Below are 19074 nucleotides of genomic sequence, written 5' to 3'. Positions count from 1 at the left end.
TCGACTCTGAGAGTCTCCAGACTCTATATGTAATAGGAAAGAACAAATCTGACTCCATATTAGACCTAGTTCTTTCATTTTAACCTTGGGCCCTGTTGACTGTGCTTAGTCATGCTGGCTCTGCACCCTTGTAAAAGAATGTTCCTGGGTTTCCCTGGGTGGCCTAGTGGTTAAGAATCTGCCTGGCAGTGCAGGGGACAGGGGTTTGATCCCTGGGCCAGGAAGATCTCACATGCCTCAGATCAACTACTGAAGCCTGAGGATCTAGAGCCCATGCTCTGCAACAAGAGAAGCCACCACAGTGAGAAGTCCATGCAACCACAGTGAAGTGTAGCTTCTGCTCACCAAAAGTAGAGAAAGTGCTCACAACAACGAAGACCCAACACAACCAAAACAAACAAAAATTAATTAATTTTAGCCATTTGCAGCAACATGGATGGACCTAGAGAGTGTCATACTGATTGAAGTCAGATAGAGAAGGAAAATATCACATGATATCCCTCATATGTGGAATCTAAAAAGAAATGATGCAAATGAACTTACTTACAAAATAGGAAGAGACTCACAGACTTAGAAAACAAACTTATGGCTGCCAGGGGAAGGAGAAGTTAGGGACTTTGGGAAGGTCATGTACACACTGCTGCTGCTGCAGCTAAGTAGCTTCAGTCGTGTCCAGCTCTGTGCAACCCCACAGACGGCAGCCCACCAGGATCCCCCGTCCTTGGGATTCTCCAGGCAAGAATACTAGAGTGGGTTGCCATTTCCTTCTCCAATGCAGGAAAGTGAAAAGTGAAAGTGAAATCACTCAGTCGTGTCTGACTCTTAGCGACTCCATGGACTGCAGCCTACCAGGCTCCTCCATCCATGGGATATTCCAGGCAAGAGTACTGGAGTAGGTTGCCATTGCCTTCTCCGAATGTACACACTACTGTGTTTAAAATGGATAACCAGTAAGGACCATTGTATAGCACATAGAACTCTGCTCAATGTTATGTGCCAGAATGAATGGAAGAAGGGTTTGGGGGAGAATGGATACATGTATCTGTATGGCTGAGTCCCTTCACTGTTCATCTAAAACTACCCCAACATTGTTAATCGATTATACCTTAATACAAAATAAAAAGTTTAAAAAATAATAATAAATTAATTTTTTTAAATTTTTGTTAAAAAATGTTCCTATTGCCTGAAATATACAGAATAGCCTATTCTCAAGGCTCAGATCTTTAAGAGTCATTTGGAGATAAAGAGTTGCAGAACAGAGAATAACATTTATCTTGGAGGTTTACAAGAACAGCTTTACCTGCCCTACATGGACAACTGCAAGAACAAAGGATTCCGACACTAAGGAGTTTGCAACAACCAACCGCATCCCTCCCTCAACTTGCCTTTAAAAGTGCTTTGCTGAAACCCTTAATGGAGTGCAAGGTTTTGAAGTACAAGAGCCACCGATCTCCTTCATGGCCCTGCAATAAATCTTTCTCTGTTCCAAACTCCAACATTTCGATTTGTTTGGCCTCACTGTGCTTTGGGCATAGGAACTTGCATTCAGTAACATGTAGACATAACAATTTTGGGGGGACCCAAAATCATTGCAGATGGTGACTGCAGCCATAAAATTAAAAGACACTTGCTCCTTGGAAGAAAAGTTATGACCAACCTAGAGAGCATATTAAAAAGCAAAGACATTACTTTGACATTACAAAGACATTACAAAGGTCTGTCTAGTCAAGGCTATGGTTTTTCCAGTTGTCATGGATGTGAGAGCTGGACCATAAAGAAAGCTGAGAGCCAAAGAAGTGATGCTTTTGAACTGTGGTATTAGAGAAGACTCTCGAGAGAACATTGGACTGCAAGGAGATCCAACCAGTCAATCCTAAAGGAAATTAGTCCTGAATATTCATTGGAAGGACTGATGCTGAAGCTGAAACTCCAATACTTTGGCCACCTGATGAGAAGAACTGACTCATTTGAAAAGATCCTGATTCTGGGAAAGATTGAAGGCGGGAGGAGAAGGGGACAACAGAGGATAAGATGGTTGGATGGCATCACTGACTCAACGGACATGAGTTTGAGTATACTCCAGGAGTTGGTGATGGACAGGGAGGCCTGGCATGCTGCAGTCCATGGGGTTGCAAAGAGTCAGACATGACTGAGTGACTGAACTGAACTGAGACATAACAAACTTATTAGCAGTAGGTAGTATCTAGTACTTCAAACTACTTTAGACATTGTCTCTTCCATTCTCTACCCTCAACTCCATCTGATTAATCCTTTTTAGAGTAACCCCATTCATATTTTCCAAATAATGTATCACTGAAAATAAGTTGCTTTATTGCTGAGACGTTCATGAAGACTTACCCCAGTTTTTGCAAGTTACAGTGTGGATTCTTTACTTTTTCACACAAAATCCCAACTCCTGAGTCTCCCAGAGCATTTTCCCCCAAGTAGAGTCTGGTCAGGGAATGGTTGGTGCTCAGGACAGATGCAAGGTCCTCACAGCTTGCCGATGTGAGACAGCAACTGACCAACCTTTCAGAGAGATGGCAGATGGTCACAACACCTCTCTCAGCCCAGTCCACGCACTGCTGTGAGTCAAGACAGCACTTGTCCTGTCCTTGCCTATAGTCCAGTCCGCACATGAGAAGAGTATATCCAAGCTTTTTACCAACTTTTTGTTTCTTTTTCTGTTTGGTGAATTAGCAAGAAAACACCCTCAAAGCCCATGCAATGTTACATCTTCCTAGATCTCTACCTTTATTTTTATTGAGGCAAAATATGTATAGCATAAACTGTACCATTGTAAACATGTGTTCATTTATAAGTGTTACAATTTAGTAGCACTTAAGTATATTCACATAACTGTGCAACTATCACCAGAACTCTTTTCCATATTCCCAAACTGAAATTCTATACTCATTAAACAATAACTCCAAATTCCCTTCCCCCAAAACCCTGGAAACCACCATTCTACCTTTTGTCTCTATGAATTTGACTATTCTAGGTATTACATATAAATGGAATCATACAATATTTTCCCTTTTGCTTCTGGCTTATTTTACTGAATATATAGCCCTGTTGTGTTTTGCTTTTTTATAATAGCCACCCTAACAAGTATAAATTGGCCCTACCATTTTCAAGTGATTTTTTGTCTTCTTCAAAATTCAAGTCTCCCACAGGCATTCAGAGAAGAGCTACATAGACTGTCAAGCAACTGCATTGCTTTAGCCCCATTTTTCCTATTTAACGTGAACCAGGGCCTTATCATCAAGTCCCAAAACTCTTCTAAAGCAAAATACATTGGTTTTATTTTCTTAGCTAGGTTGTAAATACCTTAAAGGCAAGCATAATATTTCTGATTTTTTTAAGTTCCCCTCCAGGTCTGACTATGTGACTTTTCCCACAAAAAATGCTAACTAAACTAATTATTGACAAACATGCAGAGATAAACACAAGGAATCCTCTAAGTAGCCCAAGGCCATTTTCACATTAAAATTCTAACACATCATGGCTCATTAAAGCCACAGCTATTACTTCATGAGGGAAATTAGTTCAGCCTCACCAGAGCTTCTTCAGATTGCAGAATAGATGCCTCAGTCCCACACACAGAAGTCTGATCCCGAAGTCTCCCAGGGCATTGTGGCTCAGGTCCAACTCCACCAGCTTCTGGTTGTTGCTCAAGACTGAGGAGATGTTGAAGCAGCACTGATGGGAAAGGCAGCACTGTCCCAACCTTCATGACAAGCACAGAAACAGAAAAATCTCAGAGCATAGGCCGCTTTTCTGTCACTGCCTTCTGGCCTCTGCTGGGTTTTAGCACCAGGCAAGGGCACTGTGTTCACATGTTACAAAGAGAATTAAACTCAATTTATAATTAAATTTTCATGAAGGAAAGTATCATCTTGGGACTTCCCTTGTGGTCCTGTGGGTAAGGGTCTGTGGTCCCAATGCTGGGGGTCTGGGTTTGATCACTGGTCAGGAACTAGATCCCACACTCCACTCTGAATATCAAAGATCCTGAGTGCTGTGACTAAGACCCAATGAGGTCAAATGTAAAAATAAATATTTTTTTAAAAAAAGGAAAGTATCATTTCATCAGAAACTCCTGACTACAGCTCAAGACATATTGGGAAAACAAATTCGACTCAGTTCTAGTGAAGTGGATGAACCTAGAGATTGTCATACGGAGTGAAGTAAGTCAGAAACAGAAAAACAAGTATTGTATATTAACACATATATATATGGAATCTAGAAAAATGGTATTGTTAAACCTATTTGCAGGGAAGGGATGGAGACACAGGCATAGACAGCGGACTTGTGGACACAGTGGAGGAAAGAGAGGGTGGGATGAATGGAGAAATAGCATTGACATATACACACTCTGTTAAAGTAAATAGCTGGTGGGAAGTTGCTATGCAACACAAGGAGCCCAGACTGGTACTCTGTGATGACCTAGAGGGGTGGGTTGAGGGGAGGAGAGGGAGGCTCAAGACGGAAGTGATATATGCATAATTATGAGTGATTTACTTTGTAATATGGCAGAAACCAATACATTATAAAGCAATTTTCCTTCAATTAAAAAATAAGTAAAAAAAAAAAAGGCATATTGGGAAGATAGTTCTCAGGCTCTGTGGCTCACAATCTGTGACCATAGCTGCCAGGGAGCACCCTCTAAATAATGGGCAATTCTCAAGTATTTAAATGGCATGTTTCTGTTTCATAAATGAAAACAATGGTTAGCCGATGAGCTCCACGTCTTTACCACATGTTCCTAACAGCTGAAACTCCCTCAGATGGATACTGCTCTCTCTAGGGCTGTATGCATCTTCCTTTTCCCTTGGACAGTCTTGTCCCTGCTGTTTTGTTTGATGTTTTAATCCCAGCCCTCCATCTACACTGAAGGAGTGAGCATCTCTAATTCTTGATTTGCTTTCCACAGACACACACCATCACCATCATCACCACTATCAGCACCACCACCAAAACAATTATTGCTCTCCGAGAAGCAAGAACAGTATTCCAGCTCATTTCAAATGTCCTAGGAGCTTGTGGGACTACCTTTTCTGTCTCCATTTCCACACCAACTAGAAGCAAATAGATAACTAAATCTTTATCTGCAGAACATCTCATGCTCACACATGTCTCCCTGTTTGTGTCTCACTTTCTAGAATCACAGAGGGGCATCTCATCCACAGGGTGATGGAGAGAGCGGCATGGTATAAAGGTAGGGAGGAATGTTAAATGTTAAAATCAGCCAGAACCTCGAAGGCAAAAAGAACACTTTATAATTTATCAAAACAAGTAAGAAAAAGCTCTTAAGCAAGGAACTGCCATGATCAAAGCATAATCTTTTAAATATTAAGTAACCCTCTGTCTTCTGTACAGAGAATGAATGGTGGGTGGCGAAAGTAGATGCAGGGACACCAAACAGACAACATTCATCTGATACGTATTTTTGAGCACAAACAAATGGTAAGAGCTTGTCCAGACATTATGGAGACAATTGCAGGACAAACATGAATCGTGTCATGAGAAGTTAATGGTCTTGGAGGGCATTGCAATATCTAAGCAAATAATTGTGGTTGTTGGATCTGGGCTGCTGGAGTTGAGACAGGCTGGGACCTGGGACCCTTTACTGCAGTGCTTGCACCAGGATGAAAGTCTCCTCGGGCAATAGAATACAAAAGAAACTGTAAGGGAGGAATTCCCTGGTGGTCCAGTAGTTAGGACTCCACAATTCATATGTAGGGGAAGAGGCCTGGCCACACAAGGTAGCGCAAGAAAAGGGATATTTAAAAAAAGGAAAGAAACTATAAGGGACTAAAAATAACTGCATGCACGCGTAGTTGAGGCAAATTATGAATAAAAAGATACAAAAAGGCCAAAATCCCGACTGCCATTTCTGAAGTACCAGGAGCGAAAGTACGGTAACTGCACATGATCCCTGCACACAGTACCACTGAGGGGGTGAGCAAACCACCTAAGCCATCCCTCCGGTCCAACCCACTGATCTGCCCCTACCCTCACTGCATTTAACAAACCAACTCACCCCACCTCAGAGAGCCAGCAAGGGTACTTTTTCTTGTTTTCACTCCCTCATGCTGCAACACTACCCCCAGTAAAGCCATGGCTTTACTTCCTTATTTACTTAAAGTTTCTTATCTGGCATTTTACTGATTTTTGTTGATTAAAAAGTCTATGGGGGGATTTCCCTGGCAGTCCAGTGATTGAGATTCTGCACTTTTAATGCAGGGAACATGGGTTCAATTCCTGGTCAGGGAACTAAAATCCCACATGCCCAGTGGTGTAGCCAAACAAAAGGCAAAAAGAGTCTAAGGGACTTGCCTGGTGATTCAGTGGTTAAGACTCTGCTTCTACCACAGAGGACATGGGCTCAATCCCTCATCAGGGAACTAAGACCCCATATACTGTGTGGCACAGTCAAAAAAAGAAGTCTAAGGACCCTGGATGGATGGTAACAAAATAAGAATGAGGAAAAGTGGAAAATGGCTTGTACAAGGGTGAAATTAAGAAGACTGATGATAGGGTGGTTATTAAGAGTAACACAGAAAGGTATGAAAATGTCCTGAGGTGGTGGGCTTTAAAACTGGCTGTGAAGTCCAGATTTGTGATGCAGGAGGGTTGCAGAGATGGCCCCTACAACTATGTACTTGATTCAGGGCATGTGAGTCTAATTCACAGTGTGGGCTCATCACTTCAGTCACTCAGTCGTGTCCAACTCTTTGCTTCCCCAAGGACTGCAGCACACCAGGCCTCCCTGTCCATCACCAACTCCCGGAGTTTATTCCAACTCACGTCCGTTGAGTGGTGATGCCATCTAACCAATCTCATACTCTGTTGTCCCCTTCTCCTCCCGCCTCCCACCTTTCCCAGCATCAGGGGTCTTTTCCAATGAGTCAGTTCTTCACATCAGGTGGACAAAGTATTGAAGTTTCAGCTTCAGCATTAGTCCTTCCAATGAATATTCAGGACTGATTTCCTTTAGGATGGACTGGTTGGATCTCCTTGTGGTTCAAGGGACACTCAAGAGCCATTAAAAAGAATACATTTGAATCAGTTCTAATGAGGTGGATGAAACTGGAGCCTATTATACAGAGTGAAGTAAGCCAGAAAGAAAAACACCAATACAGTATACTAATGCATATATATGGAATTTAGAAAGATGGTAACAATAACCCTGTATGCAAGACAGGAAAAGAGACACAGATGTATAGAACAGTCTTTTGGACTCTGTGGGAGAGGGACGGGGCCGGGGGGGGATGATTTGGGAGAATGGCATGGAAACATGTATAATATCATACAAGAAACAAATCGCTAGTCCAGGTTCGATGCAGAATACAGGATGCTTGGGGCTGGTGCACTGGGATGACCCAGAGGGATGGTACGGGGAGGGAAGTGGGAGGGGGGTTCAGGATTGGGAACACATGCACACCCGTGGTGGATTCATGTTGATGTATGGCAAAACCAATACAATATTGTAAAGTAATTAGCCTCTAATTAAAATAAATAAATTTAAATTAAAAAGAACACTGAAACTGATTATAATTTGATCAGCTAATGAGTTATAATAAATGTAATCCAACTGAAAAAAAAAAAAAGAGTCTCCTCCAACACCACAGTTCAAAAGCATTAATTTTTTGGCACTCAGCTTTCTTTATAGTCCAACTCTCATATCCATACATGACTACTGGAAAAACCATAGCTTGGACTACATGAACCTATGTCACAAAGTAATGTCTCTGCTTTTTAATACCCTGTACCTGGGATTTCTTTGGAGGGAATGATGCTGAAGCTGAAACTCCAGTACTTTGGCCACCTCATGCGAAGAGTTGACTCATTGGAAAAGACTCTGATGCTGGGAGGGATTGGGGGCAGGAGGAGAAGGGGACGACAGAGGATGAGATGGCTGGATGGCATCGCTGACTCAATGGACGTGAGTCTGAGTGAACTCCGGGAGTTGATGATGGACACAGAGGCCTGGCATGCTGCGATTCATGGGGTCGCAAAGAGTCGGACAACTGAGTGACAGAACTGAACTGAACTGAACCGGTTGGTCATAACTTTTCTTCCAAGGAGCAAGCATCTTTTAATTTCATGGCTGCAGTACCATCTGCATTGATCTTGGAGCCCAAGAAAATAAAGTCTGTCATATTTCAAGTTTCCCCATCTATTTGCCATGAAGTGATGGGACCGGATGCCATGATCTTCAGTTTTTGAATGTTGAGTTTTAAACCAACTTTTTCACTGTCCTCTTTCACTTTCATCAAGAGATTCTTAAGCTCTTCTTTGCTTTCTGCCATAAGGGTGGTGTCATCTGTATATCTGGGGTAATGATATTTCTTCAAACACTCTTGATTCCAGCTTGTGCTCCCTCCAACCCAGCATTTCACATGATGTACTGTGCATAGAAGTTAAATAAGCAGGGTGACAATATACAGCTTTGACTTACTCCTTTCTCAATTTGGAACCAGTCTGTTGTTCCATGTCTGGTTCTAACTAATGCTTCTTGACTTACATACAGATTTCTCAGGAGGTAGGTAAGGTGGTCTGGTATTCCCATCTCTTTAAGAATTTTCCACAGTTTGTTGTGATCCACACAAAGACTTTGGCATAGTCAATAGAACAGATGTTTTTCTGGAACTCTCTTGCTTTTTCTATGATCCAACAGATGTTGGCAATTTGATCTCTGGTTCCTCTATCTTTTCTAAATCCAGCTTGAACATCTGGAAGTTCACAGTTTACATACGGTTGAAGCCTGACTTGGAGAATTTTGAGGATTATTTTGCTAGCATGTGAAATGAGTGCAGTTGTGCAGTAATTTGAACATTCATTGGCATTGCTTTTCTTTGGGATTGGAGTGAAAATTGACCTTTTCCAGTCCTGTGGCCACTGCTGAGTTTTCCTGATGTACTGAGCACAGCACTTTAACAGCATCATCTTTTAGGGTTTGAAATACCTCAATTGCAATTCCATCACCTCCACTAGCTTTGTTTGTAGTGATGCTTCCTAAGGCCCACTTGCCTTTGCATTCCAAGATGTCTGGCTCTAGGTGAGTGATCACAGCATCATGGCTATCTGGATTATTAAGATCTTTATTGTATAGTTTTTCTGTGTATTCTTGCCACCTCCTCTTAATATCTTCTGCTTCTGTTAGGTCCATACCATTTCTGTCCTTTATTGTGCCCATCTTTCCATGAAATGTTCCCTTGGTATCTCTAATTTTCTTGAAGAGATCGCTAGTCTTTCTTGTTTTACTGTTTTCCTCTATTTCTTTTTTTATGATTTTTTTAATTTTATTTTTTAACTGTACAATATTGTATTGGTTTTGCCATATATTAACATGAATCCACCACAGGTATACACGTGTTCCCCATCCTGAACCCTCCTCCCTCCTTCCTCTCCGTACCATCCCTCTGGGTCATCCCAGTGCACCAGCCCCAAGCATCCTGTATCCTGCATCAAACCTGGACTGGTGACTCGTTTCATATATGATATTATACATGTTTCAATGCAATTCTCCCAAATCATCCCACCCTCTTCCTCTCCTACAGAGTCCAAAAGACTGTTCTATATATCAGTGTCTCTTTTGCTGTCTCATATACAGAGTTATTGTTACCATCTTTCTAAATTCCATATATATGTGTTAGTATACTGTATCGGTGTTTTTCTTTCTGGCTTACTTCATTCTGTATAATAGGCTCCAGTTTCATCCACCTATTAGAACTGATTCAAATGTATTCTTTTTAATGGCTGAGTAATACTCCATCGCAGCCCTGTTTATAATAGCCACAACATGGAAGCAACCTAGATGTCCATCAGCAGATGAATGGATAATAAAGCTGTGGTACATATACACGATGGAGTATTACTTAGCCATTAAAAAGAATACATTTGAATCCTCTACTTCTTTGCATTGATCACTGGAGAAGGATTTCTTCTCTCTCCTTGTTATTCTTTGGAACTCTGCATTCAAATGGGTATATCTTTCCTTTTCTCCTTTGCCTTTAGCTTCTCTTCTTTTCTCAGCTATTTGTAAGGCCTCCTCAGACAACCATTTTGCCTTTTTGTGTTTCTTTTTCTTGGGGATGGTCTTGATCCCGGACTCCTGTACAATGTCACAAACCTCTGTCCATAGTTCTTCAGGCACTCTGTCTATCAGACCTAATCCCTTGAATATATTTCTCCCTTCCACTGTATAATCATAACAGGTTTGATTTAGGTCACACCTGAATGGTCTAGTAGTTTTCCCTACTTTCTTCAATTTAAGTCTGAATTTGGCAATAAGGAGTTCATGATCTGAGCCACAGTCAGCTCCTGGTCTTGTTTTTGCTAACTGTATAGAGTCTCTCCAGCTGCGGCTACAAAGAATATAATCGATCTGATTTCAGTACGGCCATCTGGTGATGTCCATGTGTAGAGTCATTTCTTGTGTTGTTAGAAGAGGGTGTTTGTCACAGTGTGGGCTCATAGCAAGCACTTTATTATAGACCCACATGATATGCCCTGTGACAATTTAATCCACGCAAAATATTTTAATGGGTTCCAGGTCAGGTAGCCATTTCTGTATCTGAGGAAACTCTTCTATTCTCATCTATAAGCATGACTAATGAAGAAATGGAAGACACTAAAAGTCATGCCCTTTCCTTCAACAAATGACTTATTTTCAGTTCCCCTTTATTCTTCCCCATCTGAAACTTCTCAAATAACTGTCCTCCAAACCATTTGGCCTTCCCATTTGTAATAGGCTGAGCTGCGTCCCCCCAGAAAAGTTCATGTTGAAGTCTCAACCCTTAGCACGTTAGAATATAACTAAATTGGATTTTTAAAAGGTAATTAAGTTAAAATGAGGTCATTAGGGCAGGCCCTAACCCAACATGACTGGTGTCCTTGTATGAAGAAGAGATCAGACACACACAGAGACCATGTAAAGACACAGGGAAAGGACAATGATCTACAGCCAAGGAGAGAAGCAGCAGAAGAAACCAACACTTCTGACAACTTCATCTTGGACTTGCAGCTCCCAGGATTGTGAGAAAGTTAATTTCTATTATTTAAGTCTCCCACTCTGTGGTACTTGGTTATGCCAGCCTTAGAAAATTAATAAACTGCTAAAATGGTCCTTCTTCTCCCTTTCTCTCTTTCTCACATACACATACACACATATACACACAGATTCTTACCACAATCTACGAATGTTACAGCCAGGTTGTTGGAGTGTTTCACATAACACGTTCATGCCTGGGTCTCCCAGGGTATTGCCACTGAGGTTCAATTCAGTGAGATTCCAGTTATTGCTCAGGACTGAGAAGATGCCCCTGCAAATGCTGGAGGTCAGATAGTTCACCAATCTAGAAATTGGAAGGAAGGAAGAAGAGAAAACAAAGTTAATCTCTAAGAATAGCAAACTGAAGTTGGAGCCAGGAGTGGATGACACTAGTGCAAAGGCATCCTAGGAATTAAGAAATGTGTCACAGAACCAAAGACTGGGCTCTGAGGAATGCAAAAGGCCAGAGGAGTCCTGGTAAGGCTATTCTGCACATTTTATGATTAAAAGAGTCTGTGATGCACCAAGGAAACCAGAATTGAAAAAGACACGTGTACGCCAATGTTCATAGCAGCACTGTTTACAAAAGCCAGGATATGGAAGCAACCTAGCTGCCCATCGGCAGACCAATGCATAAGAAAGCTGTGGTACATATACACAATGGAATATTACTCAGCCATTAAAAATAATGCATTTGAATCCGTTCTAACGAGGTGGATGAAACTGGAGCCTATTATACAGAATGAAGTAAGTCAGAAAGAAAAACAACAATACAGTATACTAACGCATGTATATGAAATTTAGAAAGATGGTAACAATGACCCTATATGTGAGACAGCAAAAGAGACACAGATGTAAAGAACAGTCTTTTGGACTCTGTGGGAGAAGGCAAGGGTGGATGATTTGAGAGGGTAGCACTGAAACATGTATATTATCATATGTGAAGTGCATCACTGGTTCAGGTTCGATACATGAGACAGGGTGTTCAGGGCTGGTGCACTGGGATGACCCTGGGGGATGGGATGGGGAGGGAGGTGGGAGGGGGGTTCTGGCTGGGGAACACATGTGCACCCATGGCTGATTCATGTCGATGTATGGCAAAAACCACTACAATATTGTAAAGTAATTAGCCTCCAATTAAAATAAATAAATTAATTTTAAAAAGGAAAAGAGCCTGTGATGAATAGATAAAAAAGGTGTGATATATACATACACAAACACAAACACACAACAGAATACTACTCAGCCATGGAGACTCAGACACAGAGAATGGACTTGTGGACACAGCAGGAGGAGAGGGTAGGACAAGTTGAGAAAGTAGCATTGACATATCAGTTCAGTTCAGTTCAGTTGCTTAGTCAGTCATGTCCGACTCTTTATGACCCCATGGACTGCAGCACACCAGGCTTTCCTGTCCATCACCAACTCCCAGAGCTTGCTTTGACATACATACACTAACACATGTCAAATAAATAACCAGTGGGAAATTGCTATCTAACACAGGAAGCCCAGCCTGGCACTCTGTGACAACCTAAAGGGTAGGATGGGAGTGAGGAGGCTCAAGAGAAAAGGGATATATATAGAGAGAAAGAGGCAGGATTGATTCATGTTGATGTATGGCAGAAACCAACACAACATTGTAAAGCAATTATTTTCCAATTGAAAAATACAAAAATAATGAAAATTTGTCATTTGCAACAACTTGGATGGACTTAGAGGGTATTATAGTATATGATATCACTTATATGTGGAATCTAAAAACTAATACAAATAAACTTATTTGCAAAACAGAAAAAGACTCACAGACATAGAAAACAAAATTACAGTTATCAAAAGGGAAGGGGGAGGAGGGATAAATTAGGAGGTTGGGATTAACATACACATACTACTATATATAGCTTCCCAGGTGGCTCAGTGGTAAAGAAGGCCCCTGTCAAGCAGGAGACATGCATTCGATCCCTGGGTCGGGAAGATCTCCTGAAGAAGGAACTGCCAACCCACTCCAGTATTCTTGCCTGGAAAATCCCATGGACAGAGGAGCCTGGTGGGCTAAAGTCCATGGAGTCACAAAGATTCAGACACGACAGTAACTAAACCACCACCACTGCTATATATAAAATTGATAACCAACAAGGATCTACTGTATAGCACAGGTATACAGTATTGTTACAACAATAACTTGTAACAACCTATTAGGAAAATAATCTGAAAAAGTATATGTATATATACATATATATAAAACACACACACACACACACATATATATATATATATATATATATAACTGAATCACTGTGCTATAGATTTAAAAATATGACATTTCAAATCAACTATACTTCAGTTTAAAAAACTAAAATGGGAAAAGATGAGGGGAGGGAATCATTTGGGAGTTTGAAATGGACATATACACACTGTTATATTTAAAATGGATAACCAAGAAGGATCTACTTGCGTGGCACATGAAACTCTGCTCAATGCTGTATGAAAGCCTAGATGGGAGGGGAGTTTGGGAGAAAATGGACACATGTATATATATGGCTGAGTCCCTTCTCTTTTCACCTGAAACTATCACAGCATTGTTTGTTAATTAGCTATATCTCAATACAAAACAAAAAGTTAAAAAAAGAAGTACACATTACTATGTGTAAAATAAATAAAATACAAGAATAAGTTGTACAACACAAGGAATATCACCAATAGCTATAAACGGAATGCAACCTTTAAAAATTGTGAATCACCATATGTAAAATAGGTAGCCAATGGGTATTTGCCGTATTACTCAAGGAAATCACACTGGGGGCTCTGTGACAACCTAGAGGGGTGGGATGGGAAGGGAGGTGAGAGGGAGGTTCAAGAGGGAGAGGACACATGTATACCTGTGGCTGATTCATGTTGATGTATGGCAGAAACCAACACAATATTATAAAGCAATTTTCCTTCAATTTAAAAAATTTTTAATTTAAAAAAAACAATTTTTTAAAAACTATGAATCACTGTGTTATACACTGGAAACATTGTATATCAACTATATCTCATTGAAAAATAATAATAATATTTTTTTAATAATATTTTTTAAATTACAAAACAGCCTGTGACTTTGGCTGACTGTGAAGAGCCTCTGGTTCCTCCCTCAGGAATCCTTCTCCTCCTTCATCAATTGGCTACCCTGCCCATGGCCCTGGACACTCTGCTAAATGACCCAGAGGCTGGTTCTTACATTAGCTGCATAATAGCGTCAGTACTGATCACAAAAATCCCTATGCCAGGCCATGTCATAGGAATAAAGCCAGAATCTCTGAGGTAGAACCAAGCATACTGATATTTTTAAGACTTCCAGGTGATTCCAAAGTGCTACTCCTGTTAAAATGAAGATCCCATGGGTCTAGGATCAGGCCTGCGGTCCTTCACTTCTAACAGGCACCAGGTGGGTGCTCATGCTGCTAGTCCTTCGAAGGCTCTACAACACACTAGGCAAGCTCCTGTCTGCAGAAGAAGGTAGCTGTCATCTACCATGATGGGCATCAGGCTTTTTCTTCAAGGTTTTAGTCTGAGTTTCTGCCAGCCTTCTTCACAATCCTGTGATCGTAGGTGTCTTGTTTTCTGAGCCTCATTTTTAGTGCCCTAGTGAGATCTTATCTCAAAATATGGTAGCAGCTGGGGCTGTATAGTTTGAAAAAAAAAAATCAATATGTAAAAAAGCTAGAAGTCTGGGACCTTGAGGAATTCAGACTGCTCATGTCCAGGTTGTCCTCAGAACTGAGCCCTTGGTGGCACAGTACCAAATCTACCAAATCTTCTTTCTCTCGACAGGTATCAACTGGTATGCTTCTAAGAATGAGATACTGCCAGAAAGCCTTCACATTCAGTTGCATTAACTGAGAGCACTGAAAGGCCATCTCTTGTAATAAGTGACAAGTGGAACATCTACAGAGATTTTATTTATAAGACTGAACAAACTAAGCAAAAATCTTTCTTGCAGTCATAATATGCATGCTTATTTCTAAAGACTGAAAATGAAAGTTCACAGGATTTGCAAACTATATTAGGCTCTTTCATAGGTGCTGTAGTCCCCCCTGTTCTCGCTCTCTCCCTCTTCCATCTTCTTTCTAGCTATTCTGAACTATTTGCCATTGTTAAAATGTACCCTGCTTTCCCATCCCATCTTTGAACCCACCATCCCCTTGGTCTAGGCTGCCCCTTGCACATTCTTGGCTCTTTCATACTCCATGCTTCAGGATCCAGCTGGTCAAGGGCTCCCCCTGTGTGCTTCAGATGCACTCCACCAATATTCTTACCAAAGCCCGCCCCCTCTACCAACAGCCCTGGTTTCCTTCCTGGCCCCACAACCCAACTGTAAGTTGTTGTGAACAGGACCTGGGTCTTAGCCACTACTGAAGCCTCAGCAGGTAGTCCTTGATGACCGAAAAATAAATAGAAAAGTCATCCTAGTAGCGATGCCAAGGAAAAGAGAGGGAGCTAAAAGCTTATTGCTGCCAGTGAAAGGGCCAGCTTCTTTTCTCCTTAATTTTGTCCCATGTCAAGTGTCCTCTATAGAGGTCAAACCCAAGCATTCACAGAGCAGACAGCTCCCCACAGCCACTGAAGCTGTGGTAGTTTCTGCCCAAAGATTTAGAAGTCAAGGAACTCAACCCTTTCAATGAACACACACAACTGATTTCCACCCTTCTAGCAACTGAGTAAACAGACCTTGAAGTGGGTGCTGTTGACAAACGACAGTGTTAGTTCTTCAGTCATGTATAACTCTTTGCGATCCCATGGACTGTAGGTCACCAGGCTCCTCTGTCCACTCTCCTGGCAAGAATAGTGAATTGGGTTGCCATACCCTTCTTCCGGGGGTCTTTCTGACCCAGGGAACAAACCAGGGTATCCTGCTTTGCAGACAGATTTTTTGCCATCTGAGCCACCAGGGAAGCCCTAGCTGTTGACAAATGCCTGGCTGCAATCACAAAGTGAGGGCCTTGGAGCACTCTCTCCTTTCCAGCCCTATTTCCCTTCATTGCTTCTTCCAGTGAAGCCACGTCCCTCCCCATTTTCTCCTACGTAAATGCTCTTCCTCAGACCATATCCATGTCTCCTTCATATAAGACCCCACTGCCAGGACTTTCCTGGTGATCCAGTGGTTAAGAATCTGCCTGCCAATGCAGGTGACATGAGTTCAATCCCTCTTCCTGAAAGATTCCATCTGTACAGGCCAATTAAGCCCACGTGCCACAACTACTGAAGCCTGCATGCCTAGAGCCTGTGCTCTGTAACAAGAGAAGCCACCTCAGTGAGAAGCCTGTGCACCACCACTAGAGACTGGCCTCTACTTGCAGCAGCTAGAGAAACCCCACACACAGCAAGACCTAGCATAGCCAAAAATAAATTAATTATATTTTTTAAGAGATTGTCTAGGTAATAAAAATTTCCTTTTCCTTCTCTGCCACCCACCTACATTCTCTCAATCGTTCAAGGCAAGCTCAAACTTCACTCCTCCAAGAAATCTCCCCCAAGCATCCCACACTGAGGTCCTCTGTCCTCTGTGTTCCTGGGCAGAATCATACTGGTTGTTCTGCCCCTTAGGTGACAGGCTATTAAGCAATAAAGTCCCAAGTAAATTACAAGCAATTTGAGTTTATGAACATTTTCTTCCATTATTTTTTTCACAGAACACATTGTGCTAAATTGGCATCCACCAAACATTTGCTTATTGTTTCATTGGCTTTTTTCTCATGTCATTTGTCCACCTACTCTTCCTCTGCTAGTCAATATCTGCCAATGAAGGGGTCTGGTAGAAATAAGTAATGCTGGCATTGTTTTGTAGCTGTGGAAACTGCATTTGCAAGACTGTTGAAAACAAAGGAGAGAGAGCAAGTGCCAAGAATCAGATGACTAGAAAGTAGAAGACATATAGCACCAATTGCCTGAAGCAAGATCTCCTTACCCCTGAGAATATGCCACCTCAAAATCAGAGAGAACAGAACGGTCCATATGAGAGTGTCTAACTTCCTCCTCTTCTTCCTCCTCCTTGGGTGAGTTATGGAGCAACCTCAAGGAAAGGGATTCCATATGGCGACAGTTCTCAATACAAAAAGAAGAAACCACATGGTCCATTCTGGTGGACAGCTTGATCTCAATTTTGGGGAAATGGCTCATGGCCCTTTGCACAAAGTCCTCCTCCTGCATCTCATACAAACAATAGAACAATTCCAGCTGGCTGGGCTCAATCTGTAGTGTCTTGGCATTGGCTTTTGCTTCAATCCATTTCAGCAGCTCCAGCCTGATTTTCTGAGAGATCTTACAACTCAGTTTTTTCTCTAAGTAGGAGGTTCTCTCCTGGTTTATAAGGCCAAAGAGGAAACGGACAACAAAAATCAGATATCCCTTTTCGAATTTGCCGTAGTTTTCGAGAAGGACCTTCACATCTCGGTTGGGAAGCTTTGAACAAGCCTGAGGCGTGTTCCTCATCTCCCCATGATTATCTTCTTCCAGCAGGTAGTACATGGCAGCAAAGAACTCCTGGAAAGTCATGTGGATGAAGCTGTAGAATTTCTCGCAGTCCACTTCCTTTTGGAACAGGTTCATCCTCAAGAAAGCAGACACATCTGCCTTCTGCAGGCCATGATTTCTGAGATCGCACTCCTGAAATAGGATTTTCTGGTTCCAGATTCCATCTGCAGCCAGTGAGCAGAGACCCCAGAGGGTAGCAGAGTTGTGGTTCTCCTGGCTCCCTCCCTGAGATTGCAACAAACTGGAGAGGAAGAAGATATACACTGCAGTGGTGGTCTTGGATGTCCGAGCAAGACTCTTACCACTATCCATCTGCTGTTTCAGCCCAGTGCACACAATCCAGCAGACCAGAGGAATAAAGCACATGGTGAAGAGGATCTCATTCTCCTGAATCAGTCTGAAGGCTTCCCTTGCTTGCTGCTCATCTGAGAAATACTTTAAGAAATATTCCTTCCTCCTGGCCTCTGAGAAACCCAGGATCTCCACATGACGAGCCTGGCCCAGCAAGTGCTGAAGTTTCTCCAGGGCCACGGGTCTTGTGGTGATGAGGAGGGAGGCCTCAGGAAGCAGTCTTTTTCTGATGAGGCTGCTCAGGAGAATGTCTCCCCGCTCCACCTTCCGCCAGTTTGTGCAGAGTGCTTCTGTGTGCTCATCAAAGGCACCTTGCAGCTCATCAAAGCCGTCCATGAGGAAGAGGATCCTGGAAGGCTTGCTTACAATCTTGCCTATGGGTGGGTTTGGGCCAGGGCAGCAGCTGGCAATCAGGTCCCCCAGACTCCTCTGCGTCCCAAGGCTCACCTCCCGGCAGTGAATGTAAAACAAATAGTCAAATCTATCCTGGTAAAGTTTCTCTGATGCCCAGTCCAACATGATCTTCCTAGCCAGTATTGTTTTCCCAATGCCCGCTGCTCCCTGGAATACCACTGTGTGCACAGGCTCAGAGTATTGGTCCTCAGGATCAAACAGCAATTCCAAGTTCACAGAACTCACAGGGCTATCCTGTATCTTGGCCCAGGTCCTACCAATGGCCAGGAGCTCATGCTCCCTCTCCTGTTGGCTCCTGTGTTCCTTGATGAGACGCAGCCTGGTGAAGCGTTTGTTGAGGTTCACGCTCTCACCCAGACGGGCATTCCTGTCTTCAATACACTGGAATTTGCTTCTCACATATTTTCTGTACTTCTTACAGTAATCTGTGTCAGAGACAGAAAGTTAGACTTCAGAAGAAGCTTGATCACATCCACCAGAGACAAGCTATCAACAGGGGCTGGTGGTCTCTAAGGAATGGAAACTGATATTGAAGAATGGGAGTTGCAATTTCTCGCCACTGCCTGGGGTATGGATAGCCCCAGAAAATGTAGGGTGTCGAAATCTTCCTAGACACAGTTGAACAGAAGAACAACAAAGTGCCATATGCTTTGGCCCTAGCCAGCAAGTCTTTCTTCATTCAATCTTACTCCTTTACGTAGTCTGCAGCTCATGCCCTATAAAACCTGAAACATTCA

At 42.3% G+C, this 19074-nt stretch overlaps 1 protein-coding gene across 6 annotated transcripts in view; it reads right to left on the bottom strand.

The window, feature by feature from the left end:
• NLRP3 (NLR family pyrin domain containing 3) overlaps positions 1-19074 on the bottom strand; it is a 49384-nt gene that overhangs the window by 22936 nt on the left and 7374 nt on the right. For 3 of the 6 annotated variants that reach the window (XM_061423196.1, XM_061423194.1, XM_061423199.1), the window contains 4 exons: positions 17007-18762; positions 11199-11366; positions 3560-3730; positions 2359-2529 (listed from right to left, as the gene is read on the bottom strand). In XM_061423196.1, the coding sequence (XP_061279180.1) occupies positions 2359-2529; positions 3560-3730; positions 11199-11366; positions 17007-18762 (2266 nt within the window). The remainder of the gene's footprint in view (positions 1-2358; positions 2530-3559; positions 3731-11198; positions 11367-17006; positions 18763-19074) is intronic. The other 3 variants (XM_061423197.1, XM_061423200.1, XM_061423198.1) reach the window with 2 other exon arrangements.

Source organism: Bos javanicus, chromosome 7 (genome assembly GCF_032452875.1).
Source record: "Bos javanicus breed banteng chromosome 7, ARS-OSU_banteng_1.0, whole genome shotgun sequence".
Taxonomy (NCBI): domain Eukaryota; kingdom Metazoa; phylum Chordata; class Mammalia; order Artiodactyla; family Bovidae; genus Bos; species Bos javanicus.
This window is presented reverse-complemented; position numbering and strand designations above follow the sequence as displayed.